The sequence below is a fragment of the Euprymna scolopes genome, chromosome 31 (assembly GCF_053919585.1).
Source record: "Euprymna scolopes isolate OS-2025 chromosome 31, ASM5391958v1, whole genome shotgun sequence".
NCBI classification, from domain to species: domain Eukaryota; kingdom Metazoa; phylum Mollusca; class Cephalopoda; order Sepiida; family Sepiolidae; genus Euprymna; species Euprymna scolopes.
In genome coordinates, this window is record NC_136512.1 from 73,976,891 (window position 1) to 74,003,069 (window position 26,179).

The 26,179-nt window shown below is 31.1% G+C and overlaps 1 protein-coding gene across 13 annotated transcripts in view; it reads right to left on the reverse strand.

Annotated features, from left to right (window-relative positions):
* Positions 1-26,179, reverse strand: part of LOC145255819 (pecanex-like protein 1) — a 269,992-nt gene that overhangs the window by 130,167 nt on the left and 113,646 nt on the right. For 9 of the 13 annotated variants that reach the window (XM_080114532.1, XM_080114536.1, XM_080114535.1 and 6 more), the window contains exon 4: positions 19,697-20,434. The exons of the other annotated variants lie outside the window; for them this stretch is intronic. In XM_080114532.1, the coding sequence (XP_079970658.1) occupies positions 19,697-20,434 (738 nt within the window). The remainder of the gene's footprint in view (positions 1-19,696; positions 20,435-26,179) is intronic. 13 annotated transcript variants of the gene reach the window in all.

Consider the following 26,179-nt stretch of genomic DNA (forward strand, 5'->3'; position numbering starts at 1 on the left):
TAAAAAAAAAAAAAAAAAAATCCTTATCAAAGAAGGTTTGCGTACCGAAAGGCTTCCTTATGTTTTTTTTTTTAAAAAACAATATGGAAACACTCCCTTACAAAGGTTCAAACTATATTTACTTCAATAAGCTGGTTAATATTTGGTGCCTTCTTCCCCCTCCCCTTCCATTTATGCTGATGAGGAGACGATATCCAGAAATACTTTACTTATTTCTCAATGGGTTTGTTTGTAAATATCGAATGAATAAAAAGATATCGGTTACGAAACGATCGTACATATAAACATTATTTTGTTATTGATTGAGATTGTCGGACTGACTTCCTCATCTTGGTTGTTATTGTCACAATGTTTCGGCCGTTCTTTCAGTGTTATCTAATACAAAAATTTAAGTGACATTGTTTCTAAACTTATTGCTTTTTTTTTTTTTTTTTTTTTTTTTTTTTTTAAATCATAAGGCCTCTCGGTGCACAAACCTTCTTTTATAAGGATATTTTTTTAAATCTAAAAGAAATCGTTGGTATTTGTAGCCATGTAGCAATTAGATTAAAAAAAAAATAGTTCCAAATAACATTCAAGTCAGTCCGACAATCTCAATCAATCTCAAAAATATAGACAATTACCATGATTTTGTTGTTTCCTCATATGAAAACTTGATAATTTCATAATTATTAATCCCTCACCCTTTTCTCTTTCTCTCTACACACACACACACACACAGCAGTGACCTGCAGTTTTCTGTAATTTGTTTTTGTCAAAGATCACTGCTTGTCTATCTGTGAAGCATATATATGTTATGAAATTAACTTTGTCGCAATTAAGCTCCACAAAGGCTTCCACATTTAATCCCCGATCTAAAATGTTGATTCTCTATAGGGATGAAATGCGGACACCTCTGTGTGGCTTAATTACCATAAAATATATTTTCGTAACTTACTACCTAGCTCTACTCACGTATTGGGCACCGTTGAAGTAGATACTCAAAATCGATCTAGAAAATTTTATATCTCTTTATAACTTTTCAAGAGGACATATATATATATATATATGTGCGTGTGTGAGAGAGAGAGAGAGAGAGAGAAAGTCTATTTTGTTTGTATATTGGTAGCAGTTAAAAAATTGAAATTAGTTTCGATAAAGATTTAACTTTTTCAAGAAATTAATGCTAATCAAATTCCATCTGCCATCTTCCAATTAATATTTTACAATAATAGCTTTATTGAGGATGAAATTTAAAACAAACACCTATATCAAGATCAAATAAAAAAAAAAAAAATTTTTTTAAATTATGGAGACTCCAATGGTGGTATTAACTATTTATATTTTAAAATAATATTATGGGGTCTTCGTTTGCACCCGACATCCATAAACAGCAAAGACGAGGTCTTTTTTTATTTTAGAAAGTAAAAATAAGAAAATGCTAAGATAGGGTTCAGGGCTGGGAGCATGAGTACACAAGGTGATCATTATTTACCAAGAAACTACAGGGTACATTTTATAATGAAATCATATTGATTTATAGAAATGGTTAAACCCAATTTGAAGAAAGGCTCTTCTGCTACAGGAGATTACATGTAAATAGCCTAAAAAGGTAGAAGAAATTTTTTTTTTTTTTTTTTTTTTCATAATCAATATTTTACACTTTCAAGTGGGGAATCACATCCATATATAAATTTAACAAAATGATCACCTACTTTCAGATCAGAGAATTTTTTTTTTTTTAAGGAGTCCTTAGAAACATTTTCTGGTCTAGAAATGGGCTATCATTTTATGTTAATTTATATGCATAAATATATTTATATGTGCAAGTAATACTCCACCCTAAAGTCTATGTTACTAATTTTGTTTGCAACAAAATTTCCAGATTTTCAATTAAGGGTTGTTGTTATACATATAAGATTATTCAGTATTGTAAATAATAGAGAATTTTTTTATTTTTAATGAAAGTGGTAAGATTTTTGTGAATAAACAATCAACATATTTGAAGCGTTTTCATTGGCACATATCAGTAAAAAAATGTTTTTTAAATCTATAAACTGTCATGAGAACGTAAAGAAAGACTAAAACAAAAGTGAAATTTCTACAAGAAACAAGATTCCATGATGCTTTCAATCGGTTTTATGGGTGTGCTTAATAGGGCCATGACAATAGAATATTCTTATCGTTGTTTTGACTCTCGAGTATATATCCAACAGACACAGATATATATATATATATATATATATATATATATATATATTCGATAGACACAATTAATCAACCGAGAACCACATCACTCTATATAAAAGCATATAAGATATCAACAGATACACACTCTAGAGTCAAAACAATGAAAAGAATATGCTGTTGTCCTAGTGATTAATAACTTGCATCCTACACACATCAATATTTAATTCCGTTTTGACTATAGACTTTTTTATGCACTTCCCATCGATTGAATAGTTTATCAAATCAAAATTTTGTGGAGAGTTTTCCCTCCCCCTACTCAAAATTATCTACTACAACTATCACTTATGAAAGAACTGGAACCCAATTTACTAAGACACTTATTTTGGCACTTCTCCAGAATTAGGATGAGATTTTGTAGTCGATAAATGGAGTTTTCAGATGAAAAAAACAATCATTTCAACTGATTTTTTTTGCCAATTCTAATAAGTTACAATGGTAGTTTCCAAATTATGCAGTTGAAATTACCTGAATATTACTAAATTATAAAACAAAACTTTAATTGTGTTAGCAGGTGAAAAATTGATGCCATCTTGTTTAAATCAAAACGGAAAATTACTTCCTATCTACATTCTCCTTCCTAATATCCTGTTTCTTGGTGCAAGTTTATAAATGGTCCACAAGTAATCTTTTTTACTATAAAAATCTGAAAAAAAATCTTTATAATGTACATACTTGTCACTGCATGAAAATGTCATATTCCAAAAATCACGTAAATCGATCAAGTATTTTTTTATTTTTTTAAGAAAATCAAATATTATGAGACATTTTATCGAAGAAAAATTTCATGCCATCTTGTTTTTGAATGATACACTGCTAGCGACACCTATTGGGAATGTTTGGAATATAAGATCAGCAAGGGGCAGACAATCGACTTTCCACACTATAGAAAAAAAAACTTGGAAAATTAAGACATTTATAAGTCTTTGAGGAACGTTTAAAATTCCAGCAAACGAGTAGTTTCCAAGATATGAAGAAATGTTAGTTTAAATAAAGTGGGGGATCACTTTCCAATAATAATTTAACGTATAATGATCACTCACTTTATGGCCACCACTAGTGTAAAACTTGAATTTACACCACTGAAATACACATTTGCCGAATTTTTGTTGGAGGAGTGTCAACGTGTGGGTGCTCAATTTATGTAAAATTCTTCATGTCTTGGAAACTACTCGTTTGCTGGAATTTTAAACATTTTTGTTTTCAACATCCTCAAAAAATTTTCCAAGTTTTTTTTTTTCTTGAGTGTGGAAAGTCGATTATCTGCCCCTTTCTGGTCTTATAGTCCAAACATTCCCAATAGGTCTCGCTAGCCGTGTATCATTCAAAAACAAGATGGCGTAAAGTTTTTCTTTGATAATGTCTCATAATATTTGACTTTCTTAAAAAAAAAAAAAATGATTGATTTACGTAATTTTTTGGAATATGACATTTTCATGCAGTGACAAATACATACATTATAAAAAAATTTTTCAGATTTTTATAATAAAAAATATTACTTGTGGACCATTTATAGACTTGCACCTGTTTCTTTACTGAAACTTACAAAGGGAGATAACTCTAAATTCACACATGCAAGATTTATGTTCTAATGCATACAAATTCTTGTCTCTTTACTGAAACTTTAATTTTCTGTCTTTACTTTGCCTATTTCGTTTGTATTTTTGACCTCGGGATTTATCATTTAATTCTCCCGTATATTAAACATTTACTGCATTTCCTTCGACACGAGCTTTACACTATTTTTATGTTCGTTTGTTTTAGTTTTTACCCTTGTCAACTTCAATAAACCTGTCGATATTATGATAAACTGTCTTCAGAGTCTTAATTTTGGAGATACGTTTATACTTTCTGTCGTAAGACTTTACACAGTCTCTAGAAAAGGAAACGTGTGGTCTTCACAGGACGGAACAGTCAATAAAATTTGATTCTCATCCAGAATTCCTCTTATATTTAAAAAAAAAAAAAAAAAAAAAGACAAATCTGCACGCTATACATACCCGTGCAGGGCTCTACGGACAAACTTATCTTTAGTTGACCTTTGATAACTATATATTTTCATTTACTAGACAAATAGAAAAGTTACTAGCCAAACCCATATGATTTTTAGAATGTGACATCTTTGTTCTGCGACAAGCATGTACATCCTAAAGATATTTCTGTATATTTTAAATAAATAATTCTAAATATCCAACAAATTTTAAGTTAATACTTGAAGGTATAAACATTCTAATTTCTCCAGAAGTTTTTTTTTAACAGACTTCGTTAAAAAAAAAAAAAAAAATTATATATATATATATATATATATATATATATTGTTCTATTAAGCTTTTATTGTTTAAATAATTTAACTTTTTTTTTTTTTTTTTTTTTTTTTTTTTTTAAATAAAACAAAGTTGAAAAGATATTTTTCACTCAGTAGCGAGCTTTGGAAGATTGTCAGTGAAAGAAATGCAATTGCCAAAAAGGTAAGTGTTTCATTATTTCTAGTCGCCATTTTGAAAAATCATTTGCAAATGCGACTGTTTCACTTGCAATGTAAAGCCCTGCTATGACAAAACGAAAAATATATTCGAAAAATTACATAAATTGATCAAGCAGTTTTCTATTGGTAGAGCAATAACTCTTGACATATCTAAGGTATTTGACAGGGTTTGGCATAACTTCACGTTTTCAGTTTTCCCCAGATTCCGATAAAATTACTAATTCTGTTCTAAATTCCTGATTCCCATTTTTTTTCTTTTTAAAAATCTCTAAATATTCAGCTATAGAGTTGCTTTTTATTTTAAAAGACCCCCCCCCCCGTAATATGTGCATATACCTTCGCAAACGGGGGGGGGGGACACTTGTGGAAGATGATCTATAGATTTTAGTTTTACTGATAGCTTAAAACAAATATCCATTATTTTATCGTTAGTAACAGTTATGGAAAATTAAGTTTTAAACAAAAAAAAAAAAAATTCTTTCCAAGTTTGGAAAACAGCCCCTCCATCCCCAATTCAGATACACCAAGTTTCGATTTTCTCCGTCCCAACACTAGTATAGACCTGTATATATTCCTCAATTTGGTCAAAATCATACAATTGGTGATACTTAATTTACAAAAATTAGTTTTGTACATTTTTTTTTCTTTTTTCTTTTGTGGGCTATCAAATATAAAGACAACTGATTTGAATAACTAATTGTAGACAATCATTATTAATCAATGAAATGAGTTTTTTTTTTGTTTTTTTTTTAGGAGGGGGTGGGGTAGATGGGAACCTTGATCCCGCCATTGTGATATGCCATTCGCGCCTTCCCAGTTCAAGCTGGCAGTGAGCATGTATCGACAAAGCATACCGATGACAAATCAAGCATTTGTTAGTCAAAAGCTAAACTAATCATATCCAAGTCATTTTAGTAGATTTGTTAGTAACAAACATCTATACAAAATTTAAATATAGAATTACCCATGCAATTCACTCGACTAAAATGTTAATTTTCCATGTAACAGTTTTTTTTTTATAATTAGATTTTTTTTAATTAAAAAAATAAGTTTTAGTAGAATTTTATTTTAAATGTAGAAAAATTTTTAAATCTTATTTTCATTTCACTTTTTAAAAGAAAAAAAAAATGGTGCTTTTCCAGAATTCCCTCTATAATATAGAGGGAATTCTGGAAAAGCACCATTTTTTTTTTTTTTAATAGAATAAAGAAAAATCTTTGATGTACGTACCCGTGATAGAAAGAAAATATCATACACCAAAAATTATGTAATTGGATCAAGTAGTTTCATTTTTAAATAAGAAAATCAAATTTTATGATGAAACTATGAGAGATGATCTTGCAATGCCATCTTGAGAACAGGAAAAGAATAACTCTAGATAACTGAAATTTCAAAGATTTTTCAAGACAAAGAAGACATGGCGAGTTGAGACGGGGAGGCATTTGGAAAAACTCCCATTTGCTTAAAAAATGATTTTCTTTATAAAAATAAAACTACTTGATCAATTTACGTGATATTTAGTGTACAATATTTTTTTTTCCATTATTGATATGTACATCATGCAGATTGTTTTCTTGTTTTTTTAAATGTAGGGGGAATTCTGGACAAGGACTGAATTTTCTTTAATTTTTATATGGATATGTGTTAGGAATAAAGTCTACTTCCTTGGCAAATATGTAGAAGATGTTTATATTGTTTTTAATACTCCATTTATTCTTCTAGTCAATCTTATCACAAAGTTCTGAAAAATCAAGAGCTCTCAGTTCAAATAATAGTTAACACTGTAAAATACCTTGTCAAAAGAAAAAAATCTTGTTACGGAGCTTTGTTGAATTTAAACAAAGTAAACTATTGTCTTTGATTCTATGGATGTCTATTGCAAGCTTAAACCCTACAATATCGTTATAATACAATTTAATACAAAACCATTGAATCTGTTTTAAAATTTTATGCTAGAAAAGCTGTGCATTATCTTGGTACAGGGCTTTGTTTTTAATTGCATTTCAAGACGGTGACAGAACTAATATAGTATAGTTTACTTAATTCTGAAGGAAATACTCCCACTAATTTGGGTAGCTGATTTTCTAAGATGATGAACTCAAAGGCTTTTCAAGAAAAGTACATGCACGAAAAATGGCAAAATGCTGATATATTAACTTGCCAAGAAAATTACTCTATAAAAAGTCATGAAATTTCCCTCAAATAAATCATTGTTTTTGAAGTATATTAATTTCTAAAATCTAACTGCTTAATAAATATATATATATATATATATATATATATATATATATATATAAATTAATACACGATTTGCACACATATATATATATATATATGACTTGAAAGTATATTTAAACCTGGATTCCATAGTTTGAAGTTCTTTTCATTTACGCGCATTTCTAAGCAGAGTTTCTTATGGTTAAATCTGGGAAGAAAAAAAACCTATTATCAGAGAGAATTAAAATCAATATATCAGGATTAAATGTAGTGTTTAAACATATATATCAGTTCTAACTTTTTTTGAAAATACTGAGCTAGATTTGAGCTGAGGTAGATTTTTTTTTTTACTTCATATGCACAGCTCTATAGGAGTCTTATTAAATTATCTAACATGTATATACATCATGAGAATGAAATGAGGAATATTCTGTGTAGCTTAATTGCCATATATATTTTCATAACTTACTATATATATATATATATAGATATATTGATGAAAATAAAAATTGAATAATAGCAATATTTATCAATTCATCAAAAAAATTCAAAGAATTAAAATAATTAAAAATCCTCAACCTATAGATTTTTGCAGATATCTGATGAAAAGAATCTAAACATTAGTATTATAATATATCACTTATGATTATATATATATATATATATATATATATTGTGTACACAAAATATAAATATGCTTACATTTCGGATTTTCCTTTTAATTGAGCACTCTGCTGGATTTCTTTTTCCAAAAAAACTAATCATATATATATATATATATATATATATATATACCTCATTATATTTGAAAATATATATTTTTTAATTTCAAATTTTCTATGCTTTTTGCTCATCAGTAATACATTTTTTTTCACTGCTGATGAAAAAGCATATGTTTACAAATCGATGATTTAAGGATTTTTCTTTCTTGTTTGACTTTTTGATGGATGATAAATACTGCAATTTATTCAATTTTTCGTTTTTTTTTTTTTTTAATTGCTCTATCTAGTATATTGAACTTTTTATTATCTTGATAGGTTCTAATATAAAAATAAATATTTATCTTTATTTCAATTATATATATAAGGTGAGGGTAACCTTGAGGGCTGAATAGACTAATCAAGCCATAAAAATTCTCCACGATCGCCTGTCAAAACAAGCAATTGAACAATCGAATATCCTCTTTAAAAAAATTCCATAGTAATTTTTTAAAAAAGATTTTGGGAAAATTAAAAAAATAAAATGTACACTAAATAAATGTTACTATAGGTATAAAAATGGATTTATTTGGATTTATTATCTACCTGACTCATTATTTTGAATATTTTTAAAGTAGTTTTAAATGCTTTTTATTTCATCGAAAATATTCCCTTTTTACAAGTTGGGAGCCAACAGGATAGCTGCCAACTTTCTTCATCGTTTCCCATGAAAGGTGACGGTGGTTCAGTGGTTAACAACATGGACTGGCAACCTGGGTGTCCCAAGTTCAAATCCAGTTGGTTTCCACAAAATTCACTTTCACTTAGGATGTTGGCAACCTTGACGTAGTCCTTCCCGTAAGTATTAGATTTCTTTCTAGAAAAAATTCTCAGTAGAAATACATTAGGAAATCAAGGCCAACAACAGAATCTTTGAATTAATACGATATGATGGTGATTATTTCCTAGGTTGGCGGCCATCTTGTTGGCTAACAACTCATAAAAAGGGAATGTTTTTGATGAAATAGAGAGCATTTAAAACTATTCTAAAACACACACAAAAAAAGAGCCAGATAGGTAGAAAAGTAATTTTTATTGGCTATGATAACATTTATTTGTTGTATATTTGATTTTTTTTTAATCCTTATTTTTGTTTGTTGGCTTCACTGCACAACCTCCAAGCTGTAATAGTACAAGAACATACTACAGTGTACTTGTGAGTTTACAATTTATTTATAGAGAGCTGTACACTCGAAAGTTCCTTTCTAAGGGACAAAATCTCCAACAAGGGAAATAACTTATTAGTACATTACTTATTTTATAAAAAAAAAAAAAAAAACTAGAACAAATATAAAAATTGTACAAAATTTTACATTTGTAAATTTTTATCTAAAAAAAAAAAAAAAAAAAAAATATTGGCCCACTTCCTCAACGTTTCCTTTGAAATGAGTTTAACCAAACAGCCACAGAATATATAAAAAAATAACAGTTAAAAAAAACAATAATAATAATAATAACCAATATTACCGTGATGTTTTCCATTTAAATATAACATATCTTACAAAATTACATTTTTCTTGAGATTTTCTTTCAGAGAATTATTTTTTTTAAGAACTGGACCTTAACAATCAAAGAAAAAGAGAATCAAAACAATCAGATAATCAAATGAAATACACTTGAATATCAAAATGGAGTTTAATAATTATTTAAAAAAAATAATTTCATATTTGAAAATTCATTTTTTTTTCTTATATTTCCTCAATACTTCTTTAATACAAAAATTTAAAAATTTACAACCAAAATTAACAAGTGTATATGATATATAAATATTCAATTTTTATATAATTTTGTTGAATTTACAAAATGCAAACATGTTTGTTAGTAAATGTTTTAGGTTTTTTGTTCATTAAATAAATGATCCCCAATTCCAAGATAGGTTCCACCTGAAAGCCTATTCATAGCGCAACTTTGACCCAAAGCTGGAGGCCCAATTGAAAAAATTTTTTGTAAAAAACTTATTCATTGCATAAATTTAATATTTTTTTATTAAAGATATTCTGTTTATTTTTTTAATCAATAATTTGTTATATATTTATCCATCTATCACTCACAATTTTTCCATCTGTTATAAATCTTTTTTTCTTTTTTTTTTTTTTACGTAATAATATATTGCAAAATTCATCTGATGTCATTACCACTTTTAAAAATGGAAAATATTGCATGTTAATAGGAAATTCTCAGCAAATAAAGGAGATTGAAACTGAATTATTTGGACTTTCTTATAATACAAACACCTTAAGATAATTATAGTTTCAGCATGACATTATAGATCTATGATTTACATTTTTTCAAACCTAAATAGCAATAATAATTAAAAAAAAAAAAATGAATGAATATGTAAAAAATATTAAAACAATCTTAAAATAATTATATTATAACCTAAATAGCGATAATAATAATAAAAAAACTATCATTAATATTAGAAATCATTTTAATAGTCAAAAACAAATTTATTTTGTTTAAACAAACTTTGTTTAAATTAAACAAAGTTTTGTTGTTAAAAAATAATTTAATGTTTTAATATGGACAAGAATTGGGGCTTATAAGGCCAAAAAAAAAAAAAAAGGGTTAATTTAATAATTTGAGGTTGTTACTCATTTAAATCTCTCATTAAATTTTACTTCTGTCGAAATAATCAAAAATCAAGGGGGCCCTTTTCCCTGGGGCAAACACTTGATCTCTATACGAGATACATAGATATTCGATTATTCCAGTAAAGTTCATCTTTACCTTTCAAACGCCGAGTTAATAAAGAAGTTAGTAATATTACTTTTCCTCTCACTTACTGATCAGTTAATTATATTATACTATGTTTTTTTTAGTCTCTTGGTCTTGCTGGATTCCAGGATAAGAATTCATTGAGTCTGGTAGAGTATCCAGCTTAGTGTTGTTGCTATAGGTAACATCACTAAGAGAAGGTGCATCAATCCTTATATAAGCCAGTATAGAATAACCATCCTAAGTGGATTTTAATTTTCATTATTTCGGCTGTTTTGAAAACTTTCCAATCGGATTATATGCATCATCACCCTGGACTTATTTTGGAATACATTCTATCTAAAGAACGATTTTGCATTTTGGATCAACTCGAGGAGTTTCATTCAAGCTGAAATATTATGCGCGGTTTTGTTTTTATATTAGTTATTTTTACATAATGCCTTAACCAGCAAATTCTAGCATTGCTACAAATATAATTTGCTGATTTCTTTATGTCCTCTGATGAGAAGAATAACAAGAATAGCATTCTTTGAGACTCCTTTGAAAGGACTTTGTAAATTGTTTTTTGGAGTATGCAGTCGAACAATAAATTTTGATTGTAAAGTTCAACTTACAGTTTTAATTTTCTTTCTCTTTATATATATTTTTTTTATATAGGCAGCACCACTTATCAAGGCCGATAGGCCACTCAATGATAAGGGTTAAAGAGTGTAGAGTAGTCAAAAGGACAATATAGTAATCGATAGTAATGGAAGTTTGGTAAATTTGTTAACTTAAGTGGAACGGCTCATCAGAAACTTGTTCACGTTGGACTTGAAGACAACCATATTATAGAAAGCTGGAAAGCAGGAAAACGGAAGACAATTCCACAGGCGTGCAGTTCTAAGAAAGAAGCTTTGATCATGGAATCTATGTTTAGGTTTAGGCACAGATAAAGAGTGGGGAAAATTATTGATAATGTTTTCAGCTAGTCTAGTGTTTCTTGTGAAAGTTTAGTGAGGGGGTGGGACCATAGATTGAAACTCAGTCGAATACTTTCCATGAAAATAACGAGAAAGCAGAGACAAACTTGCAACATCTCTCCTGTGAGATAGAGGTTGCAGGGAAGAGAAAAGGACATCTCCCACCAGGCCACAAAGTCTATTTTGAACCCTATCAAGGCAGGACAAGTCTTTTCTAGCAGCTCCTGCCCATATGTGGCAACAGTATTCCATCCTTGGACGTATCTGGCTCTTATATAGATAGAGAATTGCATCAGCAGTGAGATATCTACTGGATCGATAGAAGGATCCGACCATATTTCCAGCGGCCTTGGCAACAGATTTGATGTACGTATTCCATTTAAGATTATATATTTTAATATTTAGCCAGGGTTTACTGGTCAGTGGAAATCTCGTGTCAGATTCTCCTGACAAACCCCTGTACAGAGAGGTTGAAGATAGTGTTTAGTAGCTATTCAAGTTCTCTCTGGATTAAAATAGCATTTTGTGTTACTCCCAAACACCTTATTGTTACATAGGTTTGAGGTTTTGAAGACTGAAAATACAGACTTTATTAAAAAAAAAAAAAAGTTCAGGTTAGAAATCAGATAAGAGACATAAATGACATGCAATCATTTTTATTTCTATTTTTTTACATTTTTTTTTTTTTTAAATCTTTGATCAATAATATCATGTTTGTCAAAGTTTTGCTGATATTTCAAGATTAATACTTTCTTTCAAAGTATGACGGTAGTCCCAGATGTAATGCCTCATATTTTTTTTTTATTCCATCCAAATAGATCAGGGGAGTGTAAACTGCATTGTTATGATGACTGGCCTTATGCCTTTATGAGTTGCAAGTTCCATCTCTGTCGAAGATACTGACTGTGTGAAATGAGGAAAGCAACCCATGTCATGGATGTGTATCAGCAGCAGAGATGTATTATTGAATTCCTGGCAAAAGTGCATTGAGAAAGGTGGTGACCATGTAAAAAAATAAATTCTGGAGCACGAACGGTCTCTCGTTTTAATGGTACCACTCCCAGTTTTTATGCTTTTCAATTTTTTGGAATTGGGGGAAAAAAATAGGAGGCTTTACTTTTGGATTGACCCCCGTAAATTCATATCAGATTCACACGTCATATAATGGCAGGAAGTAGTTTTATAGCTGCATCGATGAATTTGTAGCTCTCACAGAGGAAAACAGAAATGATAAGATTAAGTTTCAAGGTAGTTTTTGTTTAATTTCGACAAGACGCACCTGAAAGAGGTCGGATGTTATGTTGGCCAAATGGTTGTGAGAATAACATCCGGAATGAGAATACTAGTTTGAATCACCCAAATTATTAATCCTTGTTTCGAAAATACCGAAACAAATCTTTATACACCAATAAAGTTGAGTTTTTTTGTTTTTTTTTTTTTTGGGGGGGGGTTGTTATTTTTTGCTCTGACATTGATATTAAAAGCCTACTTTTTCTATTTAGAAATTATTAAAACAAACTTCTAAATATATTAAGTTATGAATATGCGAACGAATACTTGAAGGGTAACTAATTTACATATTCCTTTGGAAAACGAGCGTTAATTATGCATTCATTTTTTTTTTTTTTTTTCTAATGGTTTCTTATTAGAGGATTGGTTTCATTTCACTATTATTCATGCTGAATTCTATTTATGCATAGTTTCTACATTCTGCATAATTGCGTAGAAATTAAGATGAAAACGTTCTAGCACACAGAAATATATATATATATATATATATGAAATAAGTGACCTTGTCGGTGTGTGTGCGAAAAGTCTCTACCAAACACTCTCTGAATATTTGGTCTACAGAGTTGAAATTTGATATATAGGGTATTTAGACCTGTAGCACACTTTCTATTTGTCTTTTAACCAGTAAAAAAATGGCACTGGAGAGATAAATAACGATTAAGGGTGGAGTGTTAAACGTTCTGGTTTTAATTCTAGCAGATGGTACCCAAGTCACATTTTTTTTTTTTAATAACTTAAAATCATAACTATTTATTAGATAATAATCAATAAAGAATTGGCTCTATAATAATAAATACGAAATGAGCATGAAATAAAATATAATATTTATACATACTTTACGACCGCTAATTTAATATATTCTTTTTTGGTGTGTTAAATTGAAACATTTTAAAATAGGCCTCCAGTAAGTGATCCTTAGTTGAATTATGAGTTGGCTTTCAGTAAAAAGCACCATGATTGATAATTTACTCCCTTAACACACACACAATTCAAAATAAAATAAAGATATCTAATTGTATACATTACCATAAAGAATGGTAGTATTTTCTTGAGGCATTTCAGTTGATACAAAAAGAAATCAAATTTTTTTTTTTTTTACTTTCAAAATCAGTATTTAAGACAAAAGAAAACAAAAAAAAGGAAAAAAGAAAAATTTGCACAAAAAGCAGGTGAGAGCAAAATGCAAGAATTTAACATGCAGAAAAAATGGTTATAGAAATAGAAACACAGGTCAAGGGTCAGATACACATTCCAATGAAGAGAAAAAACATGCAAAATATGAAATGTAAGATTTTTCAGAGCATGCAATATATACAGTCAATGAAGAATATAAAAGACATACAAAAACAGTAACATAAAAAGCATAGAATAGCAATATATTAAAACATACAAGCATATTTTAAATAGACATTGTACATAGCTTCAATTCAATAATGACCATAAACCCATCATTGGTAGAATTGACCAACCCTTAACTTAATCAAAATATTACTTAATAGTAGTACTTAATGCTAAAACGCTTTTGCTGTTGCTGCTGTTATTTTTATTTTACTTTTTTAATTTTTTTTTTTTCGCATAACACTTTTGAATACATCAACAAAAAATATCAACATTTTCTTCTTTTTTTTTTTTTTTTTTTTTTGTATTTCATTTTCCAGAGAAATTCCTTTCTCTGAATTGAATGAAGAATTTAGAGCAGGGATAGCCAACCATTTTTATTTATTTATTTATTTTTTTCACACAAACTTGCATGTTTTTTTTTTTAGTTCCTGAAAATAGTGTAATATGAATTTAGCTATACAAATACTTATTTGAAATTATATCACAATAAATGAGCTAAAAGAATATTTTCTTCATAAAGATAGCTCTACTCGGTTAAGAGGAGCAATTCATAAATTAAAAAAAAAAAAATGAGGAATAAAAATTACATAGAACTTTATTAAATCATCAAGTCAATAAAGACGGAAATGAGGAAAGTGGAAAAACACACACACACACACACATATATATATATATATATATATATATATATATATATATATATGGTAGCTTCCTTCAGTCTTGACAGACTATTTATACCCATATATGGTAGCTCTCTTTAGTCTTGATAGACTATGAATAATAAGGGTGCCTACACATGGAATTTTTGATTGCAACATATTTTCACAAGATCGGTATTATTTTGAAGCTCGACCCTTTGAACGACAAATATCGAAAAATTGGCTAAAAACATTAATTCCGTCACCCTCAACTGGGCACTTTTTTACAAGGATAGGGTCACTTTTTCTCCGATATTTTCAAAAATCATCCCCTCTTTTCGATTAACTAGCCTTAATTTAAGCATTCGCCATTTCCGGTTTGGCGATCGACGCAACGGCAAAGACATCACTTTTTTTTTTCACGTTCTTTTCCTCCTTCACGGTATCCTACTACCACTTTTTTTCTTTTGTTCAACACACACCTCCAAACACCCGGGCAATGCCGGACACCCAGGCTAGTATATATATATATATATATATATATATACACCAAATGTAATAGTGAGGACAGAACAGAAGGGTAGAGGAAAACATTTTAAATATTGAATATTACTTTAATAGATTTTGAATATGCATTGATTGTTTTTTTGTTTTTTTTGTTATGAGGGTTAAAAAAAAAAAAAAAAAAAAATGAAAACTTATATAGTAAGTGAAAATGAAAAGTTATACCTACTAAAAGATGCACATGGAACCACAAAAATTTATGAAAACAATAGTTATTTCAGATTAGAATTTATCATTGTAAACTTTATTTATGAATCAGTTTTTCAAGAATTAGTTTATTTATTATTTTTTGTTTTTAAGATCAGGCACATTTTTTTTTTTTAATTTTATTATCTGATTCAGCGTGCCATTTGTAATTTTGCAATGTACCATTATTGACACAAGTGTCATAGGTTGGCCATCCCTGACTTAGACTATATAATTTAAACATTTAAAACTTTTTTTTTTTCAAATTGCTGGATGAGGATAAAGAAAACAATATCAGAATTTTTTTCTTCTTCAGAAGAAACCCTTCTTTTTGGAAAATAAAATACTTAGACTATAGAATTCAAACATTCAAAAAAAAAAAAAAAAAAGTTTAAAAATGATTAAAGATCCAAGAAAAAATACCGTCAACAATTTTTTTTGTGTGTGTGTACACCCTTACTTCCTTTTGAAAATCCTTTTGACAAAGTAAAATCCAATACTTAGACTATAAAAGTGAAGTGTTTTTTTTTTGTGTGTGTTGAATGAGAATAAAAATAAATTTTCTTTTTTTCACTATTGGCTCACCATTTGTAGAGGCCAAAAACCACTCAAGGATAAGGATTAATGAAAACAAATTGACAGTTGGATGATGAATGCCGAGAGGATTCAAACTCTCCACATATCACCCATTTAACAATACAGACCCAGAAAACAGGAATTCTTAACCCTTTGTCAGAAGCATCGCTTACGGAATGAGAGGACTGAAGGACAAAAATAGAACAGGGTGTCCGAGGTTGCCTAAAGTAAAACCAAATGGAAAATACAGAATCTTTCTGTTTCTTCCAGATGACCAATGGTCCTGAACTCATTTTAATAAGAATTTAGCAAGCCAAACAGTTTCGTCTCACTGTCAAATATTCCTCAGAAACAACATGAACAAATGAAACTAAACTTCTGAATAACTTTTTAACTTATATGATAACATACATTTGTATTAAAATTACCAATTGTTTATGTGTAAATGTGAGTTTTTATCTTGTGTTTACAGATTAAAAAAATGTATGAAAATGTTTAGTCTTCAAAATATTGGCTTCATATATTTCAAGTAACAAACTTTGTAAACCAAAACATAACAAAAAAAATCCACAATTAGAAAAGGGAATTAAAATATATAACGATGAATATATATTCCAAAGGGATTTATGTGTTGTGTGTACGCATAAATGAACAATTTGGCAGAATAATACCTTGCTCATGAATTAAGAAATTCCATCTACCTCCATTTTCAAGATATATACGTTTTATTTTTTATTACCATATTTTTCTGTTAAGTTACATTATTGTTTCGGCTACACGACCGTAACTTAACAGAAAAATACGGTAATAAAAAATAAAACGCATATTTGCTCTACAACAGTATTGAGCACTTTCTTCAGGTTTTTATTAATTACCATTTCTACTAAATATATATGTGTGTGTGTGTGTGTGTGATAGGACGATTCCAATGTTTTCCCTATTCCGATACAATTACGGATTCCATACTAAATTCTTGATTCCGATTCTTTATAAATCTGTAATTATTTAACTTGAAGATTGTTATTTTCCCCATCTTCGTAAAAAGCACATGTTAAATATGCAGATATTTTCCCAAACGTCAAAATTACATTTGCGGAAGATGATCTATCGATTTTAGTTTTACTGGTATTTAAAAATCAATAAATATTTATTATCTTATCATTATTACCAACAATGGAAGATTTTACTTTAAACAAAATCAATTAATAAAAGACAAAAGAATTGTTTTGGGCATCGGAAAACTGGCTTCAATTTTACAGATTCCGATACCACCAAACCTTCCGATTTTTCAGATTCCTGATTCCGATTAATCATCCCAATATATATATATATATATATATATATATAAAATTTTTTTAAGTGACTTAGTTTAACATTTTACTGCAATTTCATGGATTTCCCCAATCGTCAGACATGTATTAATAAAATTCCGAAGGTCTCCACATGTCATAATTTGAACCCTCACACATATTCTCACATTACATCTCGAGTTTCCAACATGTGGAGCACTCTAGATTTTATTAATAAACTTCTGATTGGATTATCCATGAAAGTGCACTTAAACATCACGAAAAGCTAAATTACTTTGTTAATTGTTACTAAGCTTTAGCGGAATTCAGCTTACTTCTAATTTTTTAAAATTGATGAAATCTAGAAAGTATGTACAGAAGCTTTAAGTGATGTTTCTACAATATGTTTTCAATGAAAAAAAAAAAAAAAAAAAGTCTATATGTTAATTGCTGCAGTCATAAAACCTGCTTCATGTCACAATTACATAAACGTGGATCCACTTTGTATTTACTTTGAAAAGGAGCTTTTAGTCTTGAAATATCAGAAAAATTTGGACAAAGATAATATTGTTGATCAAAGGTAAGAATTTTGTTAATCGCTGTAAAACTTTATCTGAATTCGGCTTTGTTCTAATTTTTAAAAGTTTATGGAATCTGACGACTTATATGAAGACTTTTAGTGACACAAGGTTTCTTTCTACATATTATTTCAAGGGTAATATATATTTTTTTTAATTAAAATAAAAATGAACAGGCTAGGTGACAGGGTTAGCATAAAGCAAAGTGATATATCGATAGTATAAATAGGATGGCAAATGATGATAAACCCCATCAAAGCAAGAAGAGACAGGATTCGTGAAGGAAATTTAATAAAAAAAAAATGTTTGATGATGAAATTGGTGTAGAAAAAGGTGTTGGAAAGACAAGAAATAAGATCAATGAAATTTTAAAAAAAAAAAATAATTAAAAAAAAAATATCTTTAAAACTAGAACAGCAGATTCATCTCAACAAACCAAATTCGAATATTCAAAAAGATGTATTTTTTTTTTTTTTTTTTTAAATTATATTTAAATTATGCAAACTTTTCCAGCACTCTTAAAAAGAGGAAAAAAAAAGCGGGTGGTGGCAGATTCATTTCCTGCAATGAAGCATTGATTATACACACACATATGTACACACATAGATATGTACACCCACACAGACAAATAGACATCCTCACTAACATAAATTCATACATTATTGAATTAGTTTGGAATTATTTTGGAGAGGAGTAAATTTTATAATTTTTGTTTTTAATAATTCTGACTATTATCCTCATCTTTTATATAGAAGATGGGGATAATAGTCCAAATAATTAAATAAAAATTTTTTTTTTTTAAATCATACATGTTTAAAATTCCGTCTTTCTTTGTTGACAGCCAGCACTTGGAGCTGTACAAAGCAGTAGTAAAAGTTTGAGACATCGATATCTTGTTAATTTATTTATTGCGGACTATTATCCTCATCTTTTTTAGTTGTTGTTTCACCTCATTAAAAAAAAAAGGAAAGATAACTATAATAGTCTGCAATAAATACATTCATAGATAATACTCATCTCAATAATGAATTCCAATTGAATAATATGTATCGATATCTTATACGAATAGTGCACGAGACATCAAATATATTTATCAAATATAACCATTAAAGTATGACACTTGCTAAAAAAAACTCCTTTGCATTTACTAACCCACACATTCTAACATGGTTATATTATTGATGGCTTCTGTTCTGCACACATCTCCCGATAAGGTACAGATTTAATTTTTCTCAAAGGTCAACAGATCTAAGTCCATCTTTTAACGCGCACATTATGCATCCATCGTGTCATATCATTTCTCTCCATGCAACGCATGTCCTCAACCCTTACTGGCCAGGTTTCACTTTTACACTGCGTACACATACCTGATAGACTCTTCCCTTGGTCCTAATACAATACGAATAGAATGAAGCCTTTTCACACAAAATGCTTTCTCCAATCACACACACAAACACGCATATATATTTCAGTAAATATTACAGACAATTTCTATCTACAACCTTTAGTTCTGATTTGTTCTAGTTTGCTAATGAGTGTTCTTGTTTCTGGCCGATGTATCTGCCATAATCATTTTTTACTCAATTCTTTCTGATCCATCAGAATCCATCATCAGTTACTCATACTGTCAGAAACTCATTACGAAACTAGAACGAATCAGAAAACACGCAGACAGAATATCTATAATATTTAATAAAATAAAATTATAGGAAGGAATGCTGGCCAAATATACATACAGATGCACATGTGTTTGCGAGTATGTGTGCCTAGGTGAAATGGGATTTGTGTGATGTGTGTGCGCGCATGTGTGTGTGTGTGTGCATGTATATAAGTGTAGGCGTGTGTACATGCACAGCCCATCGTCTCACCTGCATTACTTAAAGTTGAGGGCAGCGCAAGCATCCCTTCCACGGGACTGGTCACTGCACTTGGACTGTTGCTTCCAGTCATAGCGGCTTCAAGATCTACATCCACTTTGGGAGAAGCTGCTGCTTCCATCGCTGCTGTCGCTACATCCGATGTTGCTGCTGCCGCTGTGGGTGATGATGATGATGATGATGGTTCCTCTCCCACTGCTGCTGAAGCTGCAGAGATATTTTCATCCTCATCTGCATCAGCTGGTGTTTGATCGGGACTCATGTTGATGATCATACTGTTGGGGTCAGTGGTCGGAGTAACTATAATGTTGATAGCAGTAGGAGGAGTGGTGGGCGTGGTAGGACTAGTTGGAGTAGCAGGGGTAGTAACAGTTATGGCAGTGATGTCAACCGGCACGTCATCTTCAGTTAGTGTCTGAGCATTGTCCATGTCGTTATTTTTATTATTCGTGGTAGCACTGGCTGTGGGACTGGCTCTTCGCCTACTGTCTGACCGAGAAGAGGAGGAGGACAGAGTTGGGGAAGAAGATGCAGAAGATGAAGAGGAGGCAGCAGAAGAAGGGGAGGAGGTACACTGAGATGCAGGCAGCGGGCTGAATCCAGTGTAGGCTACCATAGCCGGGGTGGTCGTCACCTCGGTCGCTGCGAGGGTAGTTTTGTGCACTTCGACCATCTGCAACATAAGACCTTCCATTTGTGGCAGCAAGGTAGATGGGCCACTTCTGTCGTCTGTAGGGGACAATATAGAGGGGGATACTTGCCAGAGTTCATTGGATAAAACAAAACATTTTCATTTTTTTTTAACAGATATTTAAAAAAAAAAAGAAAAAAAAAGGGGGGTGACCTAGAAGTAGGTATACAGTTTAGTTTATATTCTACTTATATGGCTTTTAAGAACAATGGTGGCAATTAATGTGAGTTAAGGACATAATGGCCAATTCTAAATCAGAAGTAGAAGAATGAAAATTCTGCAAGGGGATATGCAAAATAACCATTGGATACTTATACCACAAGCCTGAAATAAATTTGAGACTTGTCGAAAAGTTAAAATGTCTAGGACGTCCGTGACTCAGGAAAAATAACAGAAAATTCATACAACATGCATCTCTCCACTATAGCGAAAACACTCTTGTAACATTTAATGTGCCTACTGAAATTGAAAGCATACTAATGTTCAGAAAGACGGTACCAAGGTGCTTATCGATGCAATCGTGTGAGATAATGCATGTTCCAATTTCTAAACAAGCAGACAATATTAAAATTTTTTTTAATTATTAATCAATTTAATAAAAAGTTGATAACTGATACTGTATACCTACTTTTGGTCCACTAACATATTTTGAATGAAATATACTGTATATACTGTAGATACTGTATACCTACTTTTGGTCCACTAACATATTTTGTAATGAAATAGCCACACAATTTTTTTTTTTTATTTTACCAAACATTAGAAGAAATAAAAAAAAGAAAAATTAGGACACAAAAATTGCAACTTCGTGATTTGTTTATTAATCCTTGTCAGACATTTTTGGGGGACTTTTCGGAAGCATATTTGGTTATTGCAAAAAATTCCCTCTATATCCCTATATATAAGAAAACAGACATGATTATTCCTACCCAGAAAAAAAAAAAAAAATTATAGCTTTGCAAACTCACACGCCACATATAAAAATTCAATGTGGTCAGACTACTAGCCAATATCTGATGTAAGTTTTGTAACTATTATTAGTCGCTTTCATTCATTATCATAAATTCTTATAACAATTCCTAGGAGAGTCATTCTTACCAGTGGTAGCACAATATTTACTCACTAATTATTTTTTTCTCTCACTTTTCTCTAGGACACCAGGAATTTTTTTTACATGTATCATAGTTGTTTTTGTTTATTTATTTATTTATTTTTTACATCAACACCATCCGTGTTTATTTTTTCTCCAATACACTTTACATTAGTTATTCACAAGTTCCAGTCAATTTCATTGGCTGTTTACAAAAATTTATCAGATTAAGGGAATATCAGTAAGGAATTTCAAATAGTTAAAAACACCCATCATGAACTAAATCCAATAACAATTGGATACTTTGAAGATCTTTTTTCAAAATAAACCTGAGAGGGGGGGGGGCTCCTTCAGTCTTTAACAGACTATGATAGTCATGAAGAGGTGTCTGCATGTGAAATTTTTGTGGCAGGAGGTGCGCAATCTCCAACCACACCTCTCCCGAGTCGATATTGTTAAATACCAGTGACAAGTGAAGTGTGCAAGACGACTAGAAACAAATGCCGAGATAAGCAGAGAGCACATGCAGTGTGTAAAATTCCCAAATGGTTACCCATCTGGTACTAACCAGGCTCAACGTTGGTTAACTTCGGTGATCTGCCGAGAACCGGCGTGTCAACACGATTATGCTGTATATTAAAATAAACCTACACTTCATTTTAAAGATTAGTTTACATTTATAGTCAAAGATACTAGATCCAATTTGTACAAGCAGCCCTTTTCGAAACAGATTAAAAAGGAGGCTCTTGATAATTCAGTATGTTATTGCTATACTTCTCATGAGATGATTGACCAATTTTTATGATTTCAGGTTCAAATGAACGGCTACAGCAAGAACTGAAATACATCCTACTAAAGCCGGATTGTCAAAAATGTCATCTGGACGTGCGGACACTTTGAAAGAACGCTATGCAAAAAAATTCTGTTTTAAACATGCCACAGAAATGTACAGAATGTTTAAAACTGTTTTTGAACAACCTTGCATGAATTGAGCATTAGTTTTTGAATGGCATAAGAGATTAAGGAAGGCAGTTTTAGTTTTACGATATTCACTTTACACCGATTAAGCACTCTTCATTAATGGCTGTGGCAAGGATGACAGAATAAGGAGAAATTGGATTAAGGGCATTTTGAAGAGTTAAAAACACTATCCATAACTAAACTAAACAACATGGTGTTAACAAAAATGTTAACTTTGACTCTAACGAACAACGCACACTAATATCTACCTTCACACGCTTGGTTTTGGCTCGATAAAAGGAATCGAATATCACAACTGACATTTAAAGTAAAACTTTATTCTTTTCCGTTTATTTCTTGTTAGTACCATTGCAGCCGTCTGGCTCACAGTAGTTGTAGTCGCTTATCGCTTCAGAAATGCATACTTACGCAGAATACGAACAGTGTTAAAATAATGGCAGCTTTTTGCAACTATTATGGACTTTCACCTCACGTTTTCATACACAAACAATACTGTATAACATCACATTTAAATTGAACATCATAGCTAAAAAGTAGCACGGTCCGTATTCTGCATAAGTACAAAAACATATCAACACAAATAGAGCTAACCAGGTTGCCATAGGACAGAGAATAGGGTGCTCCTTGCTTTGCTAACCTTGAAACAAAATACAACATTGGTCAGTCATTTTTGAGTGACGTTTACAGCTATTGAACGATTGTTAAGGCAGCTAGTGCCCACCAGTGACTGCATATAAATGCCAGTACTTGGAATGAACTAACTCAAAACAGCAGTTACCACCTAACTTCAGCAATAATCGACTCTAAACAGCAATGCCTACCAGTGCCATGAAGTAACAGTAGCCAACTTAAAAGAGCAATGGCCACTATGGATGATGGTGCCCGCCACTCTATGACAGTGCCCAGCAATTGAAGACAAATAAAACACAAATTGATCAAGTAGTTTTTTGTAATTAAGAAAACCAAATTTTATTGCTAACCGAGAAGCGGACATCGTGTCTGCCATTTTTAAAACAATGGGGGGGGGAGCTAACTCAATAATTCAAACATGATTAATGTTGTAATGTCTACAAATTTCCATTAATTGCTTAAAAATGGTTTTCTGTATAAAAATAAAATAACTTGATCAATTTACATGATTTTTGGAATATGATATTTTCATTTCATCATGGGTCGGTACATCATAGATTTTTCTTTATTTCTGTTTAATATAAAGGGAATTCTGGACAAGAGCCAAAGGTTTCTGAAAAGTTCCCCCCAAAATGTCTGACAGAATTATATTATGTGCTTTAAAAAGGAAAAAATAAATTAAAAACTAAGTTGCAGTTTTCTGTAATTAATTTTTTGTTCCAATAATGTTTTTGGTAAAATATGCTTTTTCAATTAGATTTCACCTTTTGTGTATACCAATCCTTTTAGTTTAGAAGCTCAATGGTTGTTAAATATAACCACAGAGCATATATAAATGAATAGCAATATAGTTACATTCCAAGATTTTATTTCATTAACATTAACCAAGATGGCTACATAAATAAATATACAATATTAACTTTTCTATAGAATTTATTTTCAACAATATATAGTCATGCCCATGTCATTTAAAGTTTCTGATTAATATATGCATAATATATAATAATATGTACGGCATAATCACGTTGACATACCAGTTCCCACTGGATCACCAAAGTAAAGCAAGGTTTAACCTGGTCAGTATTAAATGGGCGACCATTTGGGACTTCCAAATGCTGTATGTGCTCTCTGCTTATCTCAGCATTGTTTCCAGTTGTCCTGGACTTTTCCTTGCCACTGGACTCAAACGGTGCCGATTCAAGAGAGGTGTGGTTGGAGATTGTGCAAACCTTGCCTCACAATCACACATGTAGCTGCCCACACAGGGAGAGAACTTGAATGCCTACTAGACACAACCCTCGAATGTCTAAGGTCTCTCTGTACAGGGGTTTGTCAGAACAACCTGGCATGAGGATACTTTTTCCATAAAAGTAAACCCTGACCAAATATTCAAAATCACATAGTATTCGCTGGCCAAATAAGATCTCACTATGGCTAACCCACATTAGCTTTTATGAGAAATGGTGCACCTTCTCCAAGTGATGTTACCTCAAGTAATAGCACGAAGCTGGATATTCCACCAGACTAGAGAAATTCTTGTCTTGGAATCCAGTAAGACCAAGATACCAAAACAAAAGATATACTACAACGTATAAAAATGGTTAATTGGGGAGAGGAAGATTATGTTCTCAATTTCTTTACTAACTCAGTGTTTGAGAGATAAAGGCTTTTTTTTTTTTTTTTTTTTTTTACAAAGGCATCACCACATTATCAAGGCAAAGAGGCCACTCAAGGATAATGGTTAAAGAGTGTACAGTAGAAATTGGACAATATAGTAATCGATAGTAATGAAAATTTGGTAAATTTGATAACTTATATGGAACGGCTCATCAAGAACTTATTTACGTTAGACTTGAAGACAACCATATTGTAGTCAGCCGGAAAGCAGGAAAACGGAAGACAATTCCACAGGCGTGCAGTTCTAAGAAAGAAGCTTTGTTCATGGAATCTACGTTTAGGTTTAGGCATAGATAAAGAGTGGGGGGAATTATTGATAGTGTTTACAGCTAGACGAGTGTTTCTTGTGAAAGTTTGGCGAGGGGGGAACCATAGATTGAAGCTCAGTCGAACTCTTTCCATGAAAATAACGATACGTCAGAGACAAACTCGCAACATCTCTTCTGTGAGATAGAGGTTGCAGCGAAGAGAAAAGGACATCTCCTACGAGGCTACGAAGTCTATTTTGAACTCTATCAAGGCAGGACAAGTCCTTTCTAGCAGCTCCTGCCCAGATGTGACAACAGTATTCCATCCTTGGACGTACCTGGCTCTTATATAGATAGAGAATAGCATCAGCAGTGAGATATTTACCGGATCGATAGAAAGATCCCACCATTTTTCCAGCGGCCTTGGCAACAGATTTGATGTACGTGTTCCATTTAAGATCAGGAGTAATGGTCAAGCCCAGAAGCTTGTCAAAACTTGAGGCCTCCTGAAGACGAGAGCCATTCATTTCAATTGATGCCAGATGTGGATTAGAATGTTGATGATGTAAAGAGAGAAGCTTGGCTTTAGATGTATTAAAAGTAACCAGCCACTCCTTTCCCCATTGTACTATGTGCTCAAGATCAGAGGAGAGAGAATTGGAGAGAACTTGGTCGTTTACGGTCTTAGATGTGCTACCATAAATGTTAGTGTCGTCAGCATAAATGTCTACAAATGATGTAAGGATGTGATTTGGAAGATCATTAATGTAGATCAGGAAAAGAGTCGGGCCCAGGATGGACCCCTGAGGGACACCGGCATTAATACTGTGAGCTTCTGATTTTTGCCCCTCAACTACTACTAACTTAAATGGAACATTCAAATATCTATGTATCTCATATAGATTTCAAGTGTTAGCCCCAGGTAGTGGGCCCCTTGACTTCTGAGAACTTCGACTGAAGTAAAATAAAACACAAAAGCGGTTATCCTTTGTCTTTTGAGACTGAATGGAGGCAATGAATGAATGAACGAATACGAAAGAGAAAATTCCATATTGACGCATAAATAATTGTTTCTGCATCACAAAATTAGTTTTTGAATGTATGGAAATTTTGATATGCTGAAAGAACTGAATGGTAAGATTTAATAAAACTTTGAA